The following is a 26,586-nucleotide window of genomic DNA, read 5'->3' on the forward strand; positions in this document are numbered from 1 at the left end:
ATAGCACGCAATTAGTACCACTTCCTTTTTAAACTACGAGGAACGAACAGGACAAAACGAAAAATAACACAACATTGAGTTGCCTATGTAGCTGTTGGTTGTTGAGTCATTCTGGCGCAAAAGCCTCAAAGTTCACAACAATATAGCGTCACCTGTTCTGGTGGTTCTAGTTAAATGGGTGCTTTCCAGAGCAACGTCAACATGATTGTAATCGATGCGCGCTTTGGATTCTGCGCTCTCTAATCTGAAATATCATGTTTAATCAATATGCTATTAACTGTGCTGGGCGTACATTTTTAATCTTTGGTCTTGGAGACACACTCATTTAATCAATACATTCTCCAAACAGAGATGGTCAAAAGGGGTACGAGATGGGAAGAACGACATATGATCAGAGACGGAAGAGGAAGCGAGACATCCCACTCCCTCATTTTTTCTTGTTCATATACATTAGACCAGACCACAGTTTATATCGCATAGCCACTCCGGAACCATGTTTTCAAGGATAATCGCTTCATTTATATTTATATTATTATAATATATTTGGTATGATGACTCTTTTGATATACTGAGGGGCGACGACCGTCGACCGCCATCTTAGTTCAGGGCAATATCATGCCGAAAAGTTGTTCTGCATATAACTGTACCAATAGGTACAGCAAACATACAGATATTACTTTTCACAGGTTAGTTACATTGTTTGATTACAACGCAATGCAATTACCATATATATGTTTTACATGATTGTGTGTTGATTTCCCTCAATTCACTGTATACCATATCTCATTTCTACAGATTTCCTTTCAGCAAACCAACTGTATTTAGACAATGGCTGGATAACATATGCCGAGATGACTTTTATCCCAAAAAACATATGGTCATCTGCTCACTTCATTTTACTACTGATTGTTTCAGCAGTTTAGGTAACCGCAAAAACCTGCTGTGGAATGCTGTACCCACTCTCTTTACATTCCCACCACCAAATTCTAAGGTAGGCCTACTCATTTCATCAGCATCTATTGGATTCGTACCTTTTCCAAACATTGTAGGTATCTAATGAATGTGCATTAGCCTAACTTTTTTTGTGTGTGCATGTAAGAGAACTTGCCTCCTGTCATCAGAAAAAAAAGTTTTCTAACTGGCTTATAACATTTTATTTGATTATTGGCTATTAACTAATGGTTTTATTTTATTACTAGAAAAGAAAGTCAGGAAAAAGGCTCAAAATGCTTCCAAAGTGTGTCAGTGTGTCCCAAGAAAAGATGGAAACACAGAATGGCCTGGACCCAGAAGAGAAACTACTATCCAAATCTGCAGAGGGCAACAAGAAAGTGAGCTTTTACCTAGCTGAGAATTCTCAACGCACGATACAATAGGGTTGAGTGGCGAAGAGATTCCAATTCCCACTCACAACTCTGTCAGGACAAGCACAAGTACACAGTAAGCGTTAAATAATTGATATTTAAGTAACAAGTAGGGATGGGCATTGTTATTTGAATATCCAAACGGATGATTGTATTCAATTACTTGTAAGATTATTCATTTGAGAGAAAAAAATATAGCCTAGGCCTATTTTAACAATGAAAAGACTTTGTCTAAAATGAGAGAAAATGATCTATGTGACATTGCTACATAGCCTACAAGGATAGATCATTACATAGCCTACACATGTTTCACATGTGAAGCTTGTTGTTATTGTCTGTCAAAGTGATTCTACAGTCAGAGATTACACATTTTTTAATACGACAAATTACGGGTAGCCTACTTTGCTGACACTGACAAACATATCTATAAAAGCAATGTTGTCCATATAATAGGCCTACAAGAAAGGGAGACACCAACCAGGTCATATTATTCTGTACTTAAATCAGAGACACTCAATTTAGTATGATATGTTACGTATGGTATTTATTCATTTGTGGATGTCCATCACCCATTTCATATGTTAGGAATTACAATTCGTATTATATGTTATGAATTTGCAATGTTAAGAATTTGCCGATGCTCTCCACTGGTGCCAATAAGATATGCTATACTGTTGTTCGTTCAATTAAGTTGAGAATGTTGATACCTAAAATACATTAGTATTTTCATTGCCTTCTCTTTTCAGCAATACCATTTGTTTTCGAAACTATGTTTTCCCGCAATTGTATTTTGAAATATTGCGATATGCCTGGCTGGGCTTCTACTTTTCAGTGACAGTCAAAACTCAACAATAATCTGCCTGTTATTGTGCACACTGCCTTTCCTTCGGACTGTAGGCGATTTAGAACAATCCACTTTTTTTATTTTAAAGAAGCTAATGATCCTCTGTGGCCAAATCATGCTTTAGTAGCCTAATTTCAATGATTGTATTTATGTATAGACAGGGTTAGGGTATTTAATTTTGGCAATTTTAATTCAATTTACTTTATGCACGGGATTATAGGCATGTGTCTTCTCTAAATAAACAAATCAAATCGGGCCTAGGCTAAAATACAGCACAGTAAAGCATAACATTTATCCGTTTGTGTTTCATAATCATCACGGTTAAAACCAGAGAGAAATGTCTATCCGGTAAAGTTCACAAACCATACAGTATATAACAAACCGTTGTATGTCCTAGGCTGCACAGAATGGTCCCACTATTGATTCAGGAGGACCGTGGAGAGTTATCATCCGCACAGCCTTCGCAAAGAAAACAATAGCGCGGCCTCTGCCAGCTGTCTGGACCATCTCCAGCAGACGAGCATTAGGTCTTATGCAGTACATTCATTTAATACATAAAGTTTAATCATGGTTTACCTTGAAATTATTTCTTCCTCATTTTCCAAGCAGCAAAATCTGCAACTATGTCCTTGAAATCAAGTGCCCTGAGTACATAATTCTCAAGAGCCATAAGATTCAAAAGGGTTCAATCTTTCCTGCCTCATCGTTGATCTCAGTCTGTTTTTGACAAGAGCCAGCTTTGAAAAGGAACGCTACCTTGATGCATTGGTAATAGGTAAACTCAATAATATTTTCTAGGCAATGTCAACATTGGGAAAGACTTATTGTAGATTCCTCTCACCATGTGAATCGATACCCTTGCCCTGGTAGAGTTTTCTCTCACTTTTTATGAACATGCTGTCGTATACGTCGATCCAGAGCATCCCAAACATGCTTAATGAATGACATGTCTGGTGAGTATGCAGGGCATGTAAGAGCTGGGACATTTTCAGCTTCCAGGAATTGTGTACAGATCTTGGCGACATGAGGCAGTGCATTATCATGGTGAAACATGAGGTGATGGCGGCGGCACGACAACGGGCCTCGGGATCTCGTCATGGTATCTGCATTCAAATTGCCATCGATAAAATGCAGTTGTGTTTGTTGTCCATAGCTTATGCCTGCCCATACTATAACCCCACCATGGGGCTCTCTGTTGACAACGTTGACATCCGCAAACCACTCGCCCACACCACGCCATACACGCTGTCTGCCATCTGCTCAGTACAGTTGAAGCCAGGATTCATCCATGAAGAGCACGCTTCTCCAGCGTGCCAGTGGCCATCGAAGGTGAGCATTTGTCCACGGAAGTTGGTTACTATGCCGAACTGCAATCAGGTCAAGACCTTCGTGAGGACGACGAGCATGCAGATGAGCTTCCCTGAGAAGGTTTCTGACAGTTTGTGCAGACATTATTTGGTTGTGCTTGTCCAAATCCAGTTTCATCAGCTGTCCAGGTGTCTGGTCTCAGCTGATCCCGCAGGTGAAGAAGCCAGATGTGGAGGTCCTGGGCTTGTGTGGTTGCACGTGGACTGCAGTTGTGAGGCCGGTTAGATATACAGTGCATTCAGGAACTATTCAGACCCCCTGACTTTTTCCACATTTTATTACGTTATTGCCTTATTCTAAAATTAATGAATTTGTTTTTTCCTATCAATCTATACACAATACCCCATAATGACAAAGCAAAAACAGGTATATTTTTTTTGCAAATGTATAAAATAAAAAATATATATGAAATGTCACATTTGCATAAGTATTCAGACCCTTTACTCAATACTTTGTTGAAGCACCTTTGGCAGCGATTACAGCCTTGAGTCCTCTTGGGTATGATGCTACAAGCTTGGCACACCTGTATTTGGGGAGTTTCTCCCATTCTTCTCTGCAGATCCTCAAGCTCTGTCAGGTTGGATGGGGAGCTTTGCTGCACAGCTATTTTCAGGTCACTCCAGAGATGTTCGATCGAGACTTGTCCCGAAGCCACTGCTGCGTTGTCCTGTTGGAAGGTGAACCTTCTCCCCAGTCTGAGTTCCTGAGCGCTCTGGAGCAGATTTTCATCAAGGATCTCTCTGTACTCTGCTCCATTCATCTTTCCTTCGATCCTGACTAGTCTCCCAGTCCCTGAAAAACATCCCCACAGAATGATGCTGCCACCACCATGCTTCACCGTAGGGGTGGTGACAGGTTTCCTCTAGACGTGACGCTTGGCATTCAGGCCAAAGAGTTCAATCTTGGTTTAATCAGAACAGAGAATCTTGTTTCTCATGGTCGGAGTCCTTTAGGTGCCTTTTGGCAAACCAAGCAGGCTGTCATGTGCCTTTTACTCTGTAGCACTCCGCCTGATTAGTGGAGTGCTACAGAGATGCTTGTCTTTCTGAAAGCTTCTCCCATCTCCACAGAGGAACTCTGTAGCTCTGTCAGAGTGACTATCAGGTCCTTGGTCACCTCCCTGACCAAGGCCCTACTCCCCCAATTGCTCAGTTTGAGCTCTATGGACAATTCCTTCAACCTCATGGCTTGGTTTTTGCTAGGACATGCACAGTCAAACTATGGGACCACATATAGACAGGTGTTTGCCTTTCCAAATCATGTCTAATCAATTGAATTTGCCACAGGTGGATTCCAATCAAGTTGTAGAAACGTCTCAAGGATGATCAATGGAAACAGGATGCACCTGAGCTCAATTTCGAGTCTCATAGCAAAGGGTCTGAATGCTTATGTAAATAAGGTATCTGTTTTATACATTTGCAAAAATGTCTAAAAACCTCTTTTTGCTTTGTCATTATGGGGTATTTTGTGTAGATTAATGAGGCCATTTAAAAAAAATTGTATACATTTTATCAGGCTGTAATGTGGAAAAAGTCAAGGGGTCTGAATAGTTTCCGAATGCACTGTACTGCTAAATTCTCTAAAACAGGGGCTGCTTATGGTAGAGAAATAAGCATTACATTCTCTGGAAACATTCCCTCAGTATGAGACATCTGTGGCCTTTTATTGTCCCCCAGCACAAGGTGCACCTGTGTAATGATCTTGTTTAATCAGCTTCTTGATATGCCACACTTGTCAGGTGGATGGATTATCTTGGCAAAGGAGAAATGCTCACGAGCAAGGATGTAGAAAAATAAACATTTTGTGCTAATGCATCGTTTATGGGATCTTTTATTTTAGCTCATGGGACCAACCCTTTACATATTGCATTTTATATTTTCGTTCAGTGTAGATAGAGAATTTGAGCCATATTAGCATTAACATGAAATCAGTCAACACCTCAAAACAAGACATGGTATCAAGAACAAGATTTGTCATTCTTGCTCCCAACTTGGCCATGCAGAATCACAACACACCGACTTCTGCCCCATGGAAGCGCACACATCGTTTTAGTGAAGTTGTTAGCAAACCCATCAATAGAAATGTATTTGTTAATGTCTACATTTGTTTTGACACATTTATTCTATAACAGACACCTTAACACATACTTTTAAATGATATTGTTAGCTTAACATAAAAATATTTAAATTCCTTCAAGTATTTTTTTATAGTACTAATGTTACTGTCCCCACTACAACAAAACAATACTTGTAACATTTAATTGAAATTCCAGTAATTCCTATGGAGGACAGTTCATACTGGGGAGTGCCAATTTGACTGACCGGTGGATTCAAAGCCACCCAATGGCCAAGCATCAGCAATCCAGGGTTAATACACATCATTGGCCAAAACTAATTGCCACTCAACTCCATTGAGATGTGATATTATGTATATCTTGAAGTTGAGCATTCTTAGCTAGTCTTTACCCTACCCAGTCAGTCTTCTAATACTCAACTTCTATGTGAGTCTTGTGCAACATTGTTGGTTTGAGACTGAGCCATAGGGTTGTTACAGACATTTCTGCAGTATCACATTGAATCTAAACACCTGAAATGATTCTTTATCAGTCATAACTGATTTTCTTTATTTAGCATGTCGTCATCTCCGATCACAGTTACTCGCTGTCCGACCCATGTGCAGTAAAGGCCCAGCTATTCAAAGCCTTGGATACCAACAAATGGCTCAACAGAAGGTTACAAATGAAGAGCCAGCTGATCAACAAGATGAGGTTCAAATTGAAGGCAGCACGCGGCGAGTTGTCAAGTCTACGCAGCTGGACGAATCTGTCCAGGGCTGCTGGTAAAGTATCTATATGGCCAAGTGTACAGAGGACAGCTGTGAATGATATCAGCAGACCCATTGATTGACATTGGTTTTATTGGAAAGCTATTTTGTATTGGAACACAAGGAGTTAAATTCATTTGCTGATCCTCTTCTGAAAACATAGACCTTTTCCAATTTCCTCTTGGTCAAGGAGTGCAAAATATTTATTTTGGAAAGCTTTGCAGCCCTATCCATCTTGCTGACATCTACAAAACCATTCTTTGGATAATATAGTATACTTTTCCCACGAGTTTAAAGGGACCTTCCTGGACTGAGTTTTTATTCCTGAATTAAAATCAATCAAGGATTAAGACACAAATGAAGTTGAAAAATATTCCATTGACATTTGCGCATGTAGGCCTTTACAAACATGACCTGAATGTTTTTAATATATATATATATATATATATATATATATTTCAAAAATGCAATTACATGAACACATACGTTTTCTAATACATTCCCTAGAACTAAAGTGTAAATGCATTAGATGTACATGTCAATAAACCACCCAAGTTACATAACTGAATATAGGCCTACATCTCATGCCTGTTTTTTTTCTGTACTTTAAGTACAGTTCACTGACCTGTCAGGCACAGGAACACCCAGATGACATAGCCTTATTGGGCAATCATGTCAGTAGATACATTGATCTGACAGTTCAAACCATACAGAAGGTGGGGTACACTTCCAATCAACTTTGGGTTAATCTTTTGACTAATAGTTTGTTGTACAAAACAATTGTGTGAAAAAATATTGTTTCCAGCTCAATTTCCAAAATGGGCTATTGCAGCTTGGAAGAGATTTTAATAATATGGCAAATATATAGAAGTGCATTAATACATTCAAGAGGGTCACATAGGCACTGCAGTGTCCATACAGTACTGACTCATCCATTACGAGCCATACCTGAAAAGGGAGAACTTTGAGATTACGACCATCCCATTTTAAGTGACTTTAGACTGAATTTCATTCAATAGGGCAACCCCCTGTTGAGTAAGTTTCTGCCATTTCTCCTCCTATGGACAACATAAAGAGGGGATATGCAGCACTTTTTTTAGGACACAAGGGGTAAATTGGTGTCTCTATAATACAAGTCTGTCCATCCATTGTCAAACTATCAGTTTAACGTTGTGTAATGTCCCATTCGGTCCAGAAAAGAGGTTCCTATGTGTCGGCATCAATCCTGTGAGCTACATGAGGGAAAGAGAAAAAAAAACAGCAATTGAATACTGTTGAACAGAAATATAGTTTGTGTTTTAAGAAATGGAACTCATGTAGTTGAGCAGACACATTGGTAAGGCCACCTACATTGTTTTGGTATCCTGAGTGCTTCCCCTTCAGGAGAGAGGACTTGATGCATCACTCCCCGGAATTGATACAGTACCTTCAGACTCTTCTCCTCCCCCACACAGGGGTCATAGAACCCAGGTAGTCCTGACTGGGTGGACAACACAATAACAACATCAGTCATCGTCACAGACCTGTCAACCCTACTTATTACACCTAAGGCAGTTTATCGTTTTATGGTGTGTTTCTGTAACCCAAAAAATGGGATTAACAATATCAGTACCATGTATCATACTCTGAAAAATTTGAATGGACCAAAATGACTCTAATACTGATATTTTGCATTCAGTAATGCCAAAGGAAAGGGAACTCCGGGAAACTAAGTTATGATAGTTAGTCTAGTAACTATGGCTGTATACCTTTGTGGCCTCTGTGAGGATGAGTTTGGAGTCCTTCACCAGGCACTGCAGCGGAACAGTCACATCGATGACCTTTGCCCTCTCATGCTTCTGACTGTTGTCCGTCACAAACTTGCCGTACCAGGCGTTGAGGATGATGAGACCTGATCCAGGAAACATTATCCAGTCAGCATGTTGAGTCACTCAACTCATTTTATAGCTTCTGTAACGTGTTGTTATACTGATCACTTCTGGTGCTGACAGAAGCCCGTTTACCCATTTTAGATTCCTCAGTTTCAATGATCCTGCGCACAGATTCCTGCATTAGCAAAACCTTCAGAAGGAAATCGAGATGTCAGATCAAGCTGCTAAAATTCACACACAAGAGACCAATAGAGCATCTCATCATATTGTAAGGAATGTGTGCTTGCTTGATGCCGATATACATTATGTATTTCTATGAGGAGACATAGTGAACTCACAGCAGACTCTGCCTCCTGCCTTTTCCTAGCAATGTCCGAGGCTGAACTCTCCCGGTGCTTCTCCAGGTCCCTAGACAGTGGAGAGGCATAATGGATGAATTAATAATACATTTATTGAACTTCGACAGCGTTTTTCATAATAGAAATCTCAAAGCGCTTCGTAAAAAACAAACAATGCGATATGAAGGCTGCATCCTCTGCAGATGGAGAGGGTCAGCTCATGGTTTGAGAGGAAAGAACTGGTCAGAGGATGGTAGATTATAGAAATGGAGTCTTGGTGAGGGCAAATCTGGGAACCAGCCTTAGTCATATAGGCACTGGACGTCTTCTGCTCTGTGAAGCACCCACTTTGCACTAGAAAGCTCACAACACAGTTCAGAATAGTATCCAGTCGTCCTCACTACGAGCCCTCTGCCTCAGCACTGCTGGATTCTTCTGTCTCCCATTATTATCACGCTTAAAACGACTCCTCACATGATGCTCTCAAAAGATCAGGAACCGGCAGCCAGGTGAAATAAAAAAAGCTGGTACTGAGTCCAAATGCATTTGTTTTTTTTAAACAACACTAGCCAGCTAGCTAACTGGCCAAGCCAAAAATCTGGAAATCAGTGTCTCGAAACCACCAGATATAAGCAATAAAAACAAATCCACAATGAGGGAAAAAAGCACGTTAAAATAACTAAATATGTACATATTTACAGGAGCTCTGTGTCTAGGCTGCTACTTGGGTGCTATGGCAACTATCAACCTAATTAGGAGGGCTTCCCAAGATTGTGTTGCGCACACACAATTAGTTTACTATGACTTCTTCTATTAGTAAAGCCAAGCTACGAAGCTGTAAGGCCATCACACAATGAGCAGTTGAAATAGTGACAGACTAACATGAAGTGTAGATAAGTGGGCAGTCTTACTGTTCCTTCTGGGCACGCACGTAGGGCCTGATGACGAGTCTCTGAATAGCGAGGTAGAAGACGAGTGGTCCAACCGTGGCGTAGAACACTGCACTGGGCAGGAGCTGGTCAGTCAGATGGATGGGGAAGAAATATGTCTGGCTGGCTCGGTTCAGCCTGTACAAATAAGATGCATCACCAATAACGAAGTTTCCATCGAACCATTTTTACGTGAGTAAAGTATCTGTGGTATTAAAAAATGTAAAATAAACTCATGACAGGCCTGATGCCAGTAATCTGTCCAAATGGCGACAGAACAAAATATATAAGACAGGTGTGAATAACATTTTTGTTGGTGAAATAAATCATGTGAAACAAATGGCAGTGAAAATGTTTTCTGTTGATAGAATCTGTTGATAGAATGACCATCACGTCGCAGTAAACTTGCAGTCACGCTATGATATTGTGTGGTCCTCCCATGACTTTTAAAACAATACACAATTTATTAGGCTACAGATGAATTAAGTCACGAACTTCACAGGGTGGTGAACGGTCATGAGCTCGATGCTCCTTTCCAATAAATATGGAGGTTTTTTTTGTATGCTGGTGACATGATGATCGGTGCTTGGCTGCCAAACGACAAATAAAAATCTCACTCTGATACATAATCACAATGTATCTGAGCTGTTGCTAAAGTGCACGTGCCAAGACCAGAGCAGGCACACTTACTGTTTATCACCTTTAAGACTGACTACCTTTAAGTAGCAAACCATGGACTACTTTTAACAATTTCCACTGAACATTTTACAAAAAACATTTACTTCAAGAACTGAGCAGATGCAAAGTTTGGTAACAGAATGATGACGGACTGTTAACCTGGAATTGCCAAGTAGTGACATGTTTTGGAGATATCTATTATTTTGAATGCTAGAAAGTAAACAAAAGTATTTCATATATTGTATAGACATAACTAAAAGTTTTTTTTTTTTTTTACTATAATATGTGTCCCTAAGTCTTGTCATTGTTGCTATCGCCTTAAAAATCCCTCATTACAAAGATATACAACGACCTTGAGCATTCCCTCCAGTGGCAAACTAATCGGGGAGGGGTATAGTTGAAAGAAAGAAAATTATTAGCTAATCACACCTTTTTAGTATGTCAAAATATAGGATTCCACTGATAATTTGGTGTGTAAATACATCATGTCATTGGTTTTACTCAATTTAAATGAAGGGAAATTAAATTGTGAGCAAAAATGATAAATCATATCACTTCACACTTTTGAAAAGCGTTAATGACCTTAGCTTTGAGAATCTGTGGCCGCCATTAAAGAAAATCCTTAATGACCTAAAATGTGTCATTGGTGTTACTACTCCTACTGATGGCACAATGTTATGATAACGGTCAAATATAATAAAAGTCATTAAGTCACCATATTAGTTGATTTAGAAGATGTACAAAATACATTTAAAAAAAATGCCACTACTCAAGAATAATGAATGCCTTATGCCAACAACTACTGTACTGAGGTTGTTTGGTTCAGAAGAACTGAGCCATACTTACTTTATCTTGAGGGAGACGCCCTGAGGTACTCCTACACTGACAGTCGCCCCCAAGACACTGTGCCGGCTGATCTTTCTCTCTGCACCATACTCCACCACCGTCCCAAAAAAGCCAGCTCTACAAGACAATGACAGACAGTCAGCAAGTATTCCTATATTGTCCATGAACTGACCTGATGATTTATGATAAAGGTTTCAGTTCTAAGGTTCAATGGCCTCCATTTATCAAAACAAACAAATGTTCAAATCTGGATTTTTTTATATTTTACCCCCTTTTTCTCCCCAATTTCGTGATATCCAATTACGATCTTGCCTCATTGCTGCAACTCCCCAACAGGCTCGGGAGAGGCGAAGGTCGAGTCATGAATCCTCCGAAACATGACCCGCCAAACCGCGCTTCTTAACACCCGCCGCTTAACCCGGTAGCCAGCTGCACCAAACATCGTTCAACTGATGACCGAAGTCAGCCTGCAGGCACCGGGCCTGCAACAAGGAGTCGCTAGAGCGGGATGGGATAAGTAAACCCACCCCTAACAACGCTGGGCCAATTGTGCGCCACCCTATGGGACACCCGGGTGGTTGTGACACAGCCTTGGATTGAACCCGGGTCTGTAGGGACGCCTCAGACCACTACACCACTCGGGAGGCCCAAATGTTCAAATCTTATTATAAAAGTGGACATACTTGATTGAGCCCTTGACTTTGGTCTGGTCATCGTCCTGGAACTTGTACTGGTAGCTCATCATCATGAAGGAGTGAGGGATCCCAAGCTGCAGAGGGCCAACAAATACGGTTAGGACAGGAAATAGAGAATACATCCGCAACAGACAGCAGTCCCTTCTTATACTACAATTGCACTATTTAATTATATTATGCTGTGCTGACCTGCATGGCCAAGGTGAAGTGGCTTGTCTTCGTGTCCCTGACGATGCTGGTGTTCATGGAGGACTGGGTGCCCCAGCGCCACTGCAGGTAGCCCATGGTGTTCTTGTCCAGGTGCCGAGCCAGCATCGTGGTGCAACCAGGCCGCACGCCCCGGGACGAGAAATGGAGTCCACACTGAGCAGTCACAAAGCTGGAGAAAAACAAGTCATTCTACATCTTTTCTGACTCAACTGTAGCCCAAACACAATGGGATGCTGCTTTACAGATTTCTAATGTTCTGGAATCTTGACTTACCAGCGAGCTGTGAGGTTGCGGAATATCTTCATACCTAAGAGGGGCCCGTGTGTGTCTCCTGCCCCAAACTCCACCTGGTGGATAAACAAATAACCTCTCAGTCTAAAATAGAACTTTCACATTGTGCTACTCAAGAGTAAAATAGAACACAAATGTGATAATTGTTTGTTTGCATGTTTTTTTAGGTGTGTGAGCATTTGAAAGCACTAGTATGCAGTGTGTGTGTGTGTGTGTGTGTGTGTCTATATGTGCATGTGTATATATAGGTAGAAACTGTAAATGATTGAATGGTTCCTGACCTCCCCCCAGCCCTTAGCAGAGGTGACTCTCCGCAGTGCCACGTTAATGTTTCCTCCTCCGTTTCCATTGTGGGTTGAGAGGGAGCCAGAGAGAACAGCTGTGTCTGAGGTGGTGAGGGGGGCCTGCAATAGGTAACAAATAACATGAAACCTAGTTTTCCAATGTGGTGGTCCGTTAGCCAAACTTCTACCCATACACATATTTTAAGAACTTTTCAAACCCATTTCGAGCTTTTCTATTACCTCTATGGATTGTGATATGTGCATCTTGTTGATCTCAACATGTGGGAAGCCCCCTCCAGGCACATCCTCGTAATCCTCCTCATAGCGATCAAAGAGGTCTGTGGCATCTACACCCACACTGATCATCCCCTGAATGAGACAGTCGCATCAATAAACGATCATGCAACAGCAGGGTTTCAGTCCTATAGTCACTAATACAGCACACAAATAAACATTAGACCTTGGGATTGGTCCTCTGCTGTAGCCGTCTCTCCTCCCTCTCTCTCTGCAGACGCTCAAACTCCTCTCGGATCTCTACTGGTGATCTTTTTCTCTCCACCACCTAGAATCAGTAAGACATGAGCCATTTCTGCCTGATGATCAGCGACACTCATTAGCTTGACAATGAACATATGTAGTACTTCCTGCCACAGTAGCCTATGTATATATATTATAAAGGCAAGCCCAAAAGAAAATCCTGTACTTACCTCCCATCCTTCAACATCCAGTCCTCTCTTGCCATAGATGTCATAGATAGCTCGTGACTGTGGGTCACTAAGGACTACAGGGAGAAACATGCAACTGATCAGTTCCAATGAAAGGTTCAGATACATAGAATCCAAAGACAACAACGAGCAAGTTCACCTAAATGTTCAGCTGAAACGGAGCGAAGCCATGATTGAAACATGGCATGAAGTCACAGTCTCAGATTCTTCTTACCTTCATAAGCTTGATGCACTAGGTTAAAGAGCTGTTCCGCCTGCCTTTTCAATTCAGGGTCTCTGTGCTTGTCTGGGTGGTAGAGCATGCACAGTCGCCTGTATGACCCCTTCAGTTCCTCCTGTGATGCCTAATAAATGAACAGAAGAAAACATGAGAACTTCAACTTACTTATGAGAAAGTACTAGCTAGTTAATATGATTCCAAGTAAACAAATACATCTTTACAACAAAGGGTTTTGAAGTGACGACCTAACATTACATGTTGCACTTGAGGCCTGACTATCAAGCCAAGCAGCTAGTGCACTTGCATGTGTAACAGTCTTGCTCCCGCCCCCTCCTTGCCCTAACCTGGGCTCGAACCAGGGACCCCTTTGAACACGACGTATCACCCAGGAAACTTCGTTACCTATCGCTCCACAAAAGCCGCAGCACTCGCAGAGCAAGGGAGATAACTACTTCAAAGTCTCAGAGGGAATGACATCGCCGAATGAAACGCTAATAGCGTGCACTGCTAACTTGCTTGCCATTTTACACCCGTTACCCAAGGGGAGAACGACTGACCTCTTTCATTGAAGCCACGGAAATTCAAGGCTGACCGCGATACTGCAGGCAGTGTTTGTAGAAAACAGGGTCCCCCATTATAGTAAATGAACAAATGGCAATCTTTACGTAAATACAACATTCGAAGACAAGCATGGTACTAATAATTGATTCTAATACACCAGATATCCTTGAACCGATCATTTTAAAATCGCAAACAAGTTTAGTTGCTAATGGCAGTCTGCAGTACCCCGGTTGACCTTCAACTTGAGTTGCTCAATGAGAGGGGGCAGCACCGAGCTAGCCTGCAATGTTACTTCCTGGAGTAGCTCTAACTACGCATGCTATGTCTCAATGCGCTATTGAGTCTTCACATAGGAATGAATGGTGTCACGTGATCAGTGGCATTGTCCATTCATATACAGTCATTGGTTTACACTTGATGCTCTCGATCATCACGGACAATATCTGCATAGACGACTCAAATAATTTATAAGAGAAAAACAGACCATACCCGCCATCTATTCTACGATGGCATGGACAAAAGTCAGGGATAATGTCCTTGTCACCAATCACTCAATGTTTGGTTGGCTAGCTGCCTAACTTGTGCCAACTAACTTTACTTTGACGAGCTAGTAACGTTAGTTACACATTTATTGGTATGCAGCTAATGTTAGATACGAGTGATGTTGTTAAACAATTGTATAAATAGTATCAGCTAACGTACATTTGGTTAGCCACATTTTATCCAAGTCTGAAATCAATGGGCTTGTTCGAGTGTTAAGGCTAAAGCAACCGACTGTAAGACAGCCGAAAGTCGGACACTAGTGTTGTTTTCCAACAGCAAGGCTCAGTGCAACATGGCAGTGTTGGCATTGTTTTTAAAAGTTTCTTTATAAATGTTGAAATAAACATCCTCCATATCACACACAAACATAAGTGTATACATTGTAAAATACATTGGTGGGAGAGAGCCTCTAATATCAATGTTGTTACTGATTGACAATAGGGCCTCCCAACAAAGAAGATGGCTGCAGGATGAAGTTTGGGAACAAAACCAGAAACGTTCAGTCGACTGCAATAAAAACTTAAATGACCTTTGATCACGTTTTTTGTCAAGTTCATGCAGCCGACATGTAAACAAACCCCAGACAATATTATCCCCATAATGCAACACTTTGAAAGGGGTGAGCAACGATGGTCACCAACTTGACAAAAGGGATCCTCTCGAACGCGCCCAACACTAAACGGGGGTCAACTGACTTAGATAGCTATCTGGCTAGCTAGCAAAACGGTACGCCGCATACATGTATTTGTTCCAGAAAACTTACATCAAACCGACTATGAAATCACTTCTCAAAATATCCACACAAACACATCCGAACAGCATCCAAACATGCCGTACCTCTCTTCTGACATTAAGTAACGAATAGTAATCATCGTTGTCAAATTCACCGTCTTCCAAGGCCGGCGCCATGTTAACAACCTTTCATTCCCCCTTCCGGTCTGTATCTGTCAAACCTCACCACTGTTGCCACCTTGTGGACTGGATGTCTTTATCAAGCATGCCTACCAACATATTGACAGCGTCAAAAACCAGCGCACGGCGCACCAGAAATATTTTTGTGTAAATTAGGCTATATAAATCTATTTGATCAATAATTTATCTCAAATGGACGTTATTTTTTCTTATTATAGCACAAAAGAGTGCCTAAGAAGATGTTCAGTTAAAAATTGCAACAACAACAACCATTAGTGCTATTTCTGTAGCCGAATTGGCAACTGCTTAAATAGTTTGGTAAACAATGTACAATGCATGATAACTCTGTCAGCTTCCTTTGCAGGTTAGATCCATGAACACTCACACTTCAACACTGTCTTCCCTTATTACAATGTTACAAAGTTGTTAAATGACACATTACATGATTCCGTGTGATAAAGTTTATTATCACACGGAACTTTAAAATACATGCTATATTCAGTGCATTGTGCACATAATGATTATGCTCACTCTCTTCAAAAATAATATCTAATGCTTTTAGTGTCTTGTATTTCTGAATAGGGACTTCGGGGCTTTGATTTTCGCTCAGTGTTATTTTCGCTCCGTTTGCTATGCTGCTGTGCGAGCGTGTCGATAGCTGCGCAGTGACATCACCCGCGTCCTCGATGAATGGAGCTGTCTTTTCAGCACCCATGCGTCTGGCCCATCAGATACACATTTATTTGTATTTTATTTAACCTTTATCTTATCAGCGAGTCTCAATGTCTCTTTAGAGATGAGCCCCGAATTACATGAATTACAGAAAATCCACACATCAATATAAATGCAAAATGGACGCAGAAAGAAAACACAGGGTTGTAAAGTCAAATGGTTAGAGCTGCAGAAAGGGATAGTAAACGTCTACTATCAATTAGCCTATATAAACACTTTACATGTATGTATACGTTTTTTTCTGTTGCATACGCTAAATGGCTGACTTTATGAAATTAGTGTATGTTGCCTAATCTAAGCAGTATACATTTGAATCTGACATAGACTATGACTTCATGCCCAATTCCAAATGGCGTCATTATAACATAATTATTAGTCCATTCCAAAGCAGATTGGTTCATTTACTTTTGAGGTGTTACATTTCGGCCAATGACGTGGTCTGGTAGTTGCATTGGATGCGTGTTTTTTCTTGATGTCACTAGCCATTCCAGAGTAACATTGTCAGTCATTGCCTCACAACCAATGGTAAGTTTGCATTGGCTGGACTCGCTGCTGCTCCTCGAGTCCCTCCTCGTGCTGTCCTCGCCGTGCACGCGCGTGGTACCCACGGTCGTGAGGAGGAGGAGGATGTTGCGCGCGAAGGGGAAATGGCTGCCGAAAACAAGCCGGAAGGTAAGAGATATATAATGGGATTAATTTACCAGTAAGACAACTATGTGATATACAATATTTTAAAGTCAGACTTTGGTGAAATATGTGATGAGAGACGTGGAGTTTTTACAAGAATAGCACTCTTGTATTTCCTCCGAAATACCAGGCAGCTAAACGTGGAGACAACATTACCTAGCCAGCTAATATTAGCTAGCCTTCTAGCCAGCTATGCCCATCAGAGCCTACACATGATAAAAACAAGAAGACAAAATAGCCAGCATGATCTAAGAGCCGGATTGTATAATCCTAATTTATTCTAGATTCAGTTCAGTGAAGTAGCAAGCTAAATAGCTATACAACAAGCTAAGTTAATGACAACAACATGTCATTGCCAACTTCTCTTCTATTTATCCAGCTTTGAAAATAAGCTTGTTTTTATTACATAAACGCAAGCAAGCTATTACATAGGCTATTTGACATGGAATATCTATAACATCCTACGTATCAAACGTTAGATTGTAGTTTAGTTTGCTTAGAATGCATTTTAGCCATCCAGTGACCATGTCTGGTAACAAAAATGCTTGCTTGCAAGTCCTGGACAATCTTTTTATTTACTCGACGAGATCACCCGTTGGTTGAGGTTCCTGAAAGGGAAAGGGAACTACCCTATCGAGTGAGATTTTAGCTGGTGTCGGTCATACAGACAACATTATATTATTGCTCAGTTAAAAGTGTTATTTTATAATCATGTCGATGTTTGCTATATATATATATATATATATATATATATATAAACTAGAATGTTGTACCATACACAGCTTTGGAATTGAATGCCACCAGATGTGTCTCAGATGTGATGGATAGTAAGATTCTAAAGAGCGTTTTTAATTTAGCCAAAAAGGGTGTTAACTTTCTGTCAAAGGGACAATCTGAAAAGGAAGTTTTGATATTCTAGCCTATTTCACTATTGAATATTTGAAGTTAATTTGGGTTGAAATGTGCATCTGGTCTGGATCCATATTGACTTGAATATGTCATTTAATTAGGAGATTATAACACTTGAGTATTAGTTAACAGTCAAAATTATAGAGGACAGGTCAAATGCATTGTCAAAATAATCAAAATGTTATAATAATAATAGAATAAGTAATAATAAATAATTAGAATAAGACAGGAGGAATGCATGCATTTAGAAGCGTCACATGTTCACAATGAACATTGTTTAATTAAGGCTATTATGAGGCTTGATTATGACTAAACCATATTTACCTGCAAAGTAGATTTGTTTAGAAGAAAATCAATGTTATAATTAGTATCCTAATTGCAGTAGAAGTATATGTATACTGCATCATAATTATTGATAGAATGTAATAATACAATCTAGTGGACAGCCTATTCAGTCCTATAGTGTATATAGGCTTAGTATATGCATTTTAAACTTAAAAATGTGCACGGTTGTCATAAACATTAGAGTTGTTCTGCGTCGTTTTTTAAACTGCAGTCGAGCTTTCTTGCATTTAGTCTACGATGCTCTTCATAATGTTTTCAAATACATTAAGTTGTATTGTTCATATGTAACCAGGGGGTGGTGACAAAGAGCGAGCTCATATTTTCAAATGGCTGGCAATATCTGGAATGCATAGAGTGGCCTAAAACAGACATCAAATAATTAGATACACTGAAATGTTCCATGTTGACACACTAATGTAGAGAGAACTATTGATGTCAAAATAATTAGGGGAGTGTTCATTTAGGGTGAGCTTAGTAGCTTCAATAGGGAAAAATAGTTGCCATCCTGTACTTTCTATTTGTGTATGCCTTATCACAGCTTGAGCCACCTCCAATGTAGAATAAAAATACTATACATACTTATGATCTAGGTTTACATGATAAAGATAACACTGATGGTCAATGTGTTCCTATACTGTTGTGTAAGACCACAATAACAAAGATGAGAGAGCTGAGCCTGTGAGCTGGTTGTGCCAACTCCTAAACAAAACTCCACAGGGGGGTGGTATTGAGCTGTGAAAAAGGAATGACTGTACTGGGACACACTTTACATTTAAAGTGCAGTAGTAGGCCTAATGTATATGACAAAATTAAAAAGGGAGGATACCTATCTCTGTAATAGGAATGACTTACTACTTCACAGTGGCGTTTAGACCTAATGCATTACATCCATACACACAAGATGAATGTATCTATATTCACTACCTTTGTTAATTTCTTTGCCTCTCCATCACCAGGAGCTTTTACTGAAACCCTGACTTGAAACTCCCATTGCTGAGCAGGTTGAGTTATTTTCGGTGTTCCTGTGAGGTTGGTCAGTGAAGGAGGGGGAGGGGGAGGATGAAGGAGGAGAGAGAGAGAGAGAGAGTGCTTCATGCCTCCACATAAACACAATGTCCTCTCAGGCAATCTGGAGCCGGGTAGCTTTTACATAGAATAGTCATCCAGTCTTTGTTTTTCTATCCAATATTCATTTAAAATCGGTTATCCAATGATGTGTCTCAGTAAAGGAACATGTGAAGAATATGGAATAGTCTAGGCCTAAGAGATAAAAATAAATAAAACATCTATAATATTTATATTATTTCAGCACTGCTACTAATGCACTACCGTTTTCCTGTATATCCAGTAATCTTCCCACAGGTATGAACACCATCTATTTTTTTCCCCTTTGTCCTTGAAGCACCTGGACTGTGGTGGTGTGGGGGCTATAGGTATAGTTTGCTTGTTTGGCAGGTCTCCTGATGGCACTGTAGTTCACATCCTGTGCTACTCCCAGGGGGATACGAGCCAGTCTCTCTCAGTGCTCGTCTTTGTACAGAGTAACACCAGGAGTTACTTCTGACCCATCTAACTGATTGCTAGACCCTGGGGGATAGGGCTTTCCCCAACACTTCCTAAAGAACAGTGAGTCTAAGAATACCACTAGTCACGGAGGGAACGGAAATAGCAGGTGTTGAATGAAGATCATTCCAATAAAGTGACACATCTTTTCTTCCCAATTTAGACTTTAAAGTAAACCCCCGACACCTTTGAATCCTTCAGGACTTCAGAGTGGTGATCATGTATTTATAAAGGGTGTGAAGTGGACAGAGGCAATGCCAGATATGTTTCTTATATACACTCCACTAACTTAGTCTCCTTGGTCTGTAGACAGAAGGCCATTTCTCTCCTCTGTAGCCTAGCCTATCTCTGGGTCAGTACACTTTACCTGGTTATAACATGTTCTCACTGAAGGATATCTTCCTCAACAGAGAAAACATAACCTTGTATGTCAACTTGAATGTGATATATGGTCATACTGTACTGTAGACCTGTGAGTAAGAGAGGCTATAATACACGTTAAAAGTATCAATGCTTTTGCAAACAAATATGGTAGGGGCCTATTTATAGTTGATGTCTGTCTGGGTTTGGAAAGTTCACAGAGTGCAAAAATAGAATAAGTCATCTGGAAATCACACAGTCATTAACTTCAGTCAGGCTGTAGCCTAGTGTTACATCATCGAAAAAGTGACCTTCTCCCCCTGATCTCAGACAGACCGTTTCTTCCTCAGCCATTCCTTTGAATAGTTCTGTGTGGAATCAACCAGGAATCAGGCTGGAGATTTTTCCTTTTCCTTAATTGAATTAGTGAGGTGTGGATGGATGGAAGTCTGCTCCCTCTGTGCTCCAGACTCTGGCTGACTCTGGTTGCCGATGACAGGTGGTGTCATACCTTAGACCAGTCTGTCTCTATGCCGCCAAGGCCCTCTCTGATTGATCACATTGATTCATCCAGCTTACTACTGATGTGATGTGGACCAATATCGACCTGAATCAAACCCAGCCAGGCCTACAATGAGCCTGATTGCTAGCCCCTTCACTCGTCATTAGGGACCATTCCTAGAATAGGGAAAAAAATAGAACTGTTCGTTTAAACCAAGAGATGCATTATTCAGCAGCATAGAAAAAATAATGAATAGAATAGATAAGCAATCATGTAGGACTATACCAACGAGCAAGCAAAATGTCTGGCACTATGCTATGGAACAAATCAATCAGGCTGGATCTGTCAGATTGTCTGATACGCATGTTTTGTTTATTAATAGCTAATTTAGAACTCTTGAGTTATTCTACATATGTATAAAACCATGATGCAACAACTTCTTTTTTGTTACATTTTTAAAATAAGGTGTATTGTATGTATTGTATGCTAGGCCTGTCAAAACTGTTTGGAAATACGATCTCTAAGATCATTGAGATGTAAAGTAAAATGTGCCAGACTCAGTGACAGCTGAAGTGTCAGTCTTGAACTCTCAACGGTGACATAGAACTACTCATGAACCACTTTTCCCACTTGCATAAATGGTGTGTTTAAAAAAAATGTCTGTGAAAGTTTCAACTGTGCACCTAATATCAAAATATTTCCTTCACTTTTCACTAGAGATGCCTGGTGGTGGAAATATTTTGGGGTGTATGACCATGCTTATTGGAGCTTAGGTGTACCACTTTGCTCTTTGTCAGTAGCATGTACTATTTTGAATATAGCCCACTGTATAGCTGTGGATGACTATTTTGCTGAAATATGTTATCTTTACACCTCGGCAGTGAATAGTGGTGATCACCCGTCCTGTTAGTTGTTTCTTTTGGTCATGATACTATATTGCAGGCTAACTCTTCACAATCCAGGGGTTTAGGTTAAGCCAAGGTCAGGGCTAGGAGTAGTACTGTTATCCAGTTTCTGTTGTGTCTGTAATAACTCTGTCTCCTGAATAACTCAAGCCTAAGTTACATTATTGTGGGGTTTGTTTCTAATCTGTTGTTTGCAGGTAAACATCTTCACTGTCCAGCTGCTCCCTGTCTGTCAATGTGTTTGCATGGGGGAAAGAAACAGGGCTGTACTGGGCTATTGTAAGCATCTGGGAGAATACCCTACTTCTTTTCCTCGATTTTCTCTACTCTCTTTTTGCCTCCTGAAGGACTGAAGAAAATTCGTAATCCGGATCGAATGTACAGATCAGCTGTGTGTTATGCCGGCCATGCTCCTCCTAAGAGTATCAGTGATGACACAGAGATGAACAGTAAGAGAGTGTTAATAATACTGCATCCCCCGTGGCACTGTGCTCTGCTCCGAGAGCCCACTATAGCTGGCACATCTATTATTCATTCATCGATTCATTTATTTACCTCTTGATTTTCATCTGACCCCCCCCCCACCACCCCCACCCCCCCTCCTCTCCTCTTCTGCTCTGGGTGTTCCTCCTGGACCGGAGAGGAGCTTGCTGCTCTGGTGATTGAAGTGTCTGCTTTACGGGATCATGCTGTCAATAGCAGAAGTGTTGTCGTTAACTAAGAGTGATTGTTTCAGGTTGAGGCCAGGAGATCAGGAGCAGGGCAGGCCCTGAAAGAGAAGGAAGGCTACCACTTGGAGCTAGAAGCTCTCCTATCCGTTCATCTGGATGAGGAATGCACTGGGATAAGGCTGCTATGTTTGTTAAATGCTAGAAGTGTTTCTATGGCCCTGATAAGTTGCATAATTTCAGTTTTAACAGCTAGCCTAATCAAGAGGAGCCTCCTTTGAATTCACAACATTCTGTTAATGAAAAGATTGCAATGCATGCTGGAGCGTCGTAGAGCAGTTTGTGTCTCTGTGAAAGTGACTTCTTTCTTCATGCTTAAAGACCACAGCAGCTTCCTTTACAGTTCCTCCACTGTCAATGACTCTGTTGATCTAGGTAATGAAGTGTATTTGGAGTAGTGTTTTGAAAAGAGAGGCTGAAATCAACCACATCTCCTTGTTATGCTCTTCACTCATTACACTGTTCTCCTTGATATTGCTTTAGCCGCTTCAAACCTCTGCGTTTTTACTCAACACACTTTGAGATGTAGATTTAGAGGCAGCAAAGGAGTTGGTTGGTGTTGTAGTCTGTGATTCTTAGTGATTGGGATTCGGGACTAACGCATCACCCCCCCAGCTGTGACTAGTCTGTTTTGTGAGTGTTTTCTCTAGTCTTGCTCTCCCTACATGCTGGTGCGTGTTATTATGGCATCCTATTCCCATGTCAGGCGGCCTAGTTAATGTGCTCTCTCTGCCTGCCTGGCTGGCTGCCTGGAGGTTTCACCAGGACACTGTAACGCTGCTCAGAGCAGCCCAGGCCCAGGCAGGTAAACCGGTGATCTGAGTAATTGTGGGAGTAGTTATGATAAAGGGCTGGCTGAGTCCTTCCCTGGCTGACTGTGTGTGTGTGTGTGTGCCGTGTGTGTGTGCCGTGTGCGTGCCACAAGCTCTCACCTCTGCTCTCCTTGAGATGGGCTTTGCATGGATGGGTGAGAGCTGAAATATGTAAAGAGATGTTTTCAGTTTGTTGCAGGCAGTTAACTGTTCGTGTGCACGTTTGTTGAACTTCCTGTCTAATATGTTTTGCAGCTCTTTGACTTAGCCTTTCTCAGCCTCACTTCTGAATATAGGCCTGTTCAATTTAGCAACACCATGGTAGACTCAAATCTTCAATATTTTTTTACTCTAAGTAGCCTAACACTGTTATATAAATAATTCAGGCTAACTAACGGCGATATTTGGTTGGCCAGCATTCCACAAAAAGTGTACATCTCCCTCTCTTCCCTCCCCATCAAGAGTCACCAGACTGTAAGAAAGTTGGCCTGTAGAGTGGAGTCTTTGACAACAACCATTGTTATTATGATTACTGTGAGGGAAACATGATGGCACTTTAATTTGCTCTCTTGTCATAGTAAAGCCCATCTCAAGTTTCCCCCCTAGCAGTGGGCCTAATCAAGCATTGTTTTGACTTTCAGAAGTATGGGCCTACTCACTGCCTCTAATCATTCATATTTGAAGAGATTATGCTAATCAAGAAGAGTGAGTGGTATACCACAAAACAGGATCAATGAGATGTGCCAAAAATCTTCTGAAATAACTTTATCCTTTTTTGTTAAGGTAAGCTTGAAATGAGCATGGTCTCATTGACTCAACAACCAAAAACCAATTTCTAAGTTTAGCTTCCTTAATGAACCAGTAAATCTGTTATTTCCGGTTGGGTCATCAAAGTTAGCTGGCTAACTCATTGATCCTGCTTTGTAGTATACCCCTCAGGTTAGTCCAATCAAAGCCTTGTTAAGCCAGATGCAAAATCAGTGAGATCTTAAATCTTTTTAGAGTTTGGGTATAGGTCTGTATTGGCATCATACTGTAGAAAGAGTGAAGAGGAGGTTCATATAGCAATAGCTTAGATTTGTCTATATTTCTGTTAACATAAAGGCTAGTTATGGCCAATGCAACATGGCAGTCAAGATGGAAATTAAGAATGAGGCTTTTGATGCAAATAATATGCTAAGTGTATGATTAGCTAATTTTAGAGATGGAACTCAAATGCTTTATTTGTCATCAGAAGTGGTTGTTTGTTTGGGTAATGGCAACAACTCAGCAAAAGAGGTTAACTCCCCTCTACCTACCTTCCCTACTCCTACATGTCTTACAACAGCTCACCCAGATTGATTGCATTTGATTGACAGCATGTTATTAGCCCAGCACTGCATCTTGGCTGACCAATCAATGCCTTCTAGCTCTGGTTTCGCTTCAATCAGTGTTTTTATTCCTACTATTCTAATAATGTTTTCAGTGTGGACCAGCCACTGGAGAGGGGAACAGTGTTTGTGGATGGACTGGGTCTTTAGTGGGCCTTGAGGATGAGGTTAGCAGTGTTTTCCTCCACAAGGATTGAGGCACTTTAGGGTTGTTTCTGTCTGTAGACAGATAACTCTTTAGGCTATTCACTTATTTGATCCCTATGTCTGGTTCTAATTGATTTGGATCTGGTAATTATTACCCTGTAAATGCTCCAGGCTCTCTAATTGTATACCAGTCTGTTTAATTTGTTCTATGTTGTTTTAGCATGTCTTGTGATGTCTTTGCTGTGTCATGTGTTTCATATGCTTGAATGGGCCTATTGAGTATGCCTAATGAAAAATGCATGGCTGAATTGCATGTTATAGAAAATATGTTTGCTGCATGGCTGTGTGCTTGACTTCCTTTCGTGTATGGATGTTTAATGCCTTTAATATTGTTATTTACTGTTGTTTAACATTTTGTTTGTTTATCTGATTGGAGTTATGTTTCTGTTATATACTGTGCATTCATGTTTGTGATATAGCCTAGTGTTGTTCATCTGTCACTAAAGACATAGCTAGACTATATTGCATATTGAATACTGGGCAGTTGTGAATTATTTTGGATTTAGCTTACATATGTAGAACCTTTTGCAGGAGAACTTTCCTGCAATGCAACTTGCAGTGGTGGAAAAAGTACTCAATTGTCATACTTGAAAAATAAAAAAAAGTAAAGATACCTTAATAGAAAATGACTCAAGTAAAGGTGAAAGTCACCCTGTACAATACTACTTGAGTAAAAGTCTTAAAAGTAGTTGTTTAAAAAAACCATACTTTTCTTTAGGAATGTAGTGAAGTAAATGTTGTAAAAAATATAAATAGTAAAGTACAGATACTCAAAAACCTACTTCTGTACCTGTACACAGCCAATCTGTAAATATCAGACCCTACTACCTCATCCCCATATTGTTATTTATCCTCTTGCTCTGTTGCACCCCAGTATCTCTACTTGCAGATCATCATCTGCACATCTATCACTCCAGTGTTAATGCTAAATTGTAATTATTTTGCCTCTATGGCCTATTTATTGCCTTACCTCCCTACTCTTCTGCATTTGCACACACGGTACATACGTTTTTCTATTGTGTTATTGACTGTACGTTTGTTTATGTGGCACTCTGTGTTGTTGTTTTTGTCACACTGCTTTGCTTTATCTTGGCCAGGTCACAGAAAGTAAATGAGAACTTGTTCTCCACTGGCGTATCTGGTTAAATAAAGGTGAAATAAAAAAATAAAAAATTAGCACTTTAAAGTACTTTTACACCACTGGCAACTTGTAGTTTATTTGAGGTTTAAAAAGGCTTCTGTTTGTAATTTCCACTTTGACATTTCAGACATGTTTTTCTCTAACGGAAAAGGTATTAACTCCTACAAAAATGTCCATTCATTATAATCCACAAAATAATTAAAATGTCCTGTTGCTGCAGGATTATTTCCCTGATTTTGCAAACTGGCTCAAATTAAGATCCTACATCTGTAGTTCTTAAGATAGATCTTAGATCTTCACAAGTGCTTCACTAAATAGCCTAGACACTATGCACAGCCAACAATGGTTTACTGAATGAGCCAAGGAACCATAATATTAGCTCACCATTTCCCCTCAATATGGGCAGCACTAGGCACAGATTAAAATGAAAAACTGTCACTCTCGGAGCACACTGAGCCAGAGACGGAGGAGGGAGGGTTTTGTGTTGAGGGCCAGGGTATTGATTAAAGATTTGTTTTTGTCAGCCTTTCCAGCCTCATGACCCACGCTCTCATCTCCAGGGTGGGGCCAGAACAAGCTAGCATGACAGATACCCTTAAATTCCCCCAACTGTTTGCTGCTTCACAGGCAGGATCAGTGATAATCCAAAGATCAGCACAGAGGAATATATATTGTTGGGGTCTATTTGATTGAGGGTGTTCTGACTCATGAAAAGGCATGCTTTATCCCCTCCCAAGTCCCTACTACCAAGGAATAGAAATAGGCTTGACAGTGTGCTCATCAAAAACAGGCCCTGTAGTAGGCATAGAACAGCAGATTTTAT

At 40.6% G+C, this 26,586-nt stretch overlaps 3 protein-coding genes across 5 annotated transcripts in view; 2 read left to right on the forward strand and 1 right to left on the reverse strand.

The window, feature by feature from the left end:
* Positions 1-269: 269 nt before the first annotated feature.
* Positions 270-6,688, forward strand: thap3 (THAP domain containing, apoptosis associated protein 3). Its single transcript, XM_064955981.1, has 5 exons — positions 270-686; positions 796-991; positions 1,200-1,374; positions 3,362-3,537; positions 6,207-6,688. The coding sequence occupies exons 1-5, from the start codon at positions 616-618 to the stop codon at positions 6,480-6,482; spliced, it is 894 nt and encodes a 297-aa protein (XP_064812053.1). The 5' UTR covers positions 270-615; the 3' UTR covers positions 6,483-6,688.
* On the reverse strand, positions 6,475-15,521 carry LOC135528243 (dnaJ homolog subfamily C member 11). Of its 3 annotated transcripts, none has more exons than XM_064957188.1 (16): positions 15,428-15,521; positions 13,481-13,610; positions 13,249-13,322; positions 13,002-13,103; positions 12,782-12,910; positions 12,539-12,661; positions 12,240-12,313; positions 11,946-12,135; positions 11,745-11,830; positions 11,062-11,178; positions 9,520-9,675; positions 8,609-8,678; positions 8,403-8,460; positions 8,148-8,290; positions 7,750-7,879; positions 6,475-7,631 (listed from the first exon to the last, which is right to left on the reverse strand). In XM_064957188.1, exons 1-16 carry the CDS (start codon positions 15,497-15,499, stop codon positions 7,606-7,608), a joined length of 1,680 nt encoding a protein of 559 aa, XP_064813260.1. In that variant the 5' UTR covers positions 15,500-15,521; the 3' UTR covers positions 6,475-7,605. The 3 variants fall into 3 exon arrangements, with proteins under 3 accessions (XP_064813260.1, XP_064813263.1, XP_064813261.1); XM_064957191.1 differs by having other exon boundaries at positions 15,354-15,442; XM_064957189.1 differs by lacking the exon at positions 15,428-15,521 and adding an exon at positions 14,044-14,295.
* A 1,327-nt stretch (positions 15,522-16,848) lies between these two features.
* Positions 16,849-26,586, forward strand: part of LOC135528246 (calmodulin-binding transcription activator 1-like) — a 477,130-nt gene continuing 467,392 nt past the window's right edge. The window contains 2 exon segments of the mRNA XM_064957197.1: positions 16,849-16,906; positions 21,853-21,954. Coding sequence (XP_064813269.1) covers positions 16,882-16,906; positions 21,853-21,954 — 127 coding nt within the window. The 5' untranslated portion in view covers positions 16,849-16,881.

This window comes from Oncorhynchus masou, chromosome 33 (genome assembly GCF_036934945.1).
Source record: "Oncorhynchus masou masou isolate Uvic2021 chromosome 33, UVic_Omas_1.1, whole genome shotgun sequence".
Lineage (NCBI taxonomy): Eukaryota > Metazoa > Chordata > Actinopteri > Salmoniformes > Salmonidae > Oncorhynchus > Oncorhynchus masou.

Coding starts and splice junctions, on each gene's coding strand:
- thap3 (XM_064955981.1), top strand. CDS start 616: ATGCCGAAAAGTTGTTCTGCATATAACTGTACCAATAGGTACAGCAAA. Junction 992..1,199: donor TCCCACCACCAAATTCTAAG/GTAGGCCTACTC, acceptor TTTTATTACTAG/AAAAGAAAGTCAGGAAAAAG. Junction 3,538..6,206: donor CGTGCCAGTGGCCATCGAAG/GTGAGCATTTGT, acceptor TTCTTTATTTAG/CATGTCGTCATCTCCGATCA.
- LOC135528243 (XM_064957188.1), bottom strand. CDS start 15,499: ATGGCGCCGGCCTTGGAAGACGGTGAATTTGACAACGATGATTACTAT. Junction 13,323..13,480: donor AGTGCATCAAGCTTATGAAG/GTAAGAAGAATC, acceptor TTCTCCCTGTAG/TCCTTAGTGACCCACAGTCA. Junction 11,831..11,945: donor ACTTCACCTTGGCCATGCAG/GTCAGCACAGCA, acceptor GGCCCTCTGCAG/CTTGGGATCCCTCACTCCTT.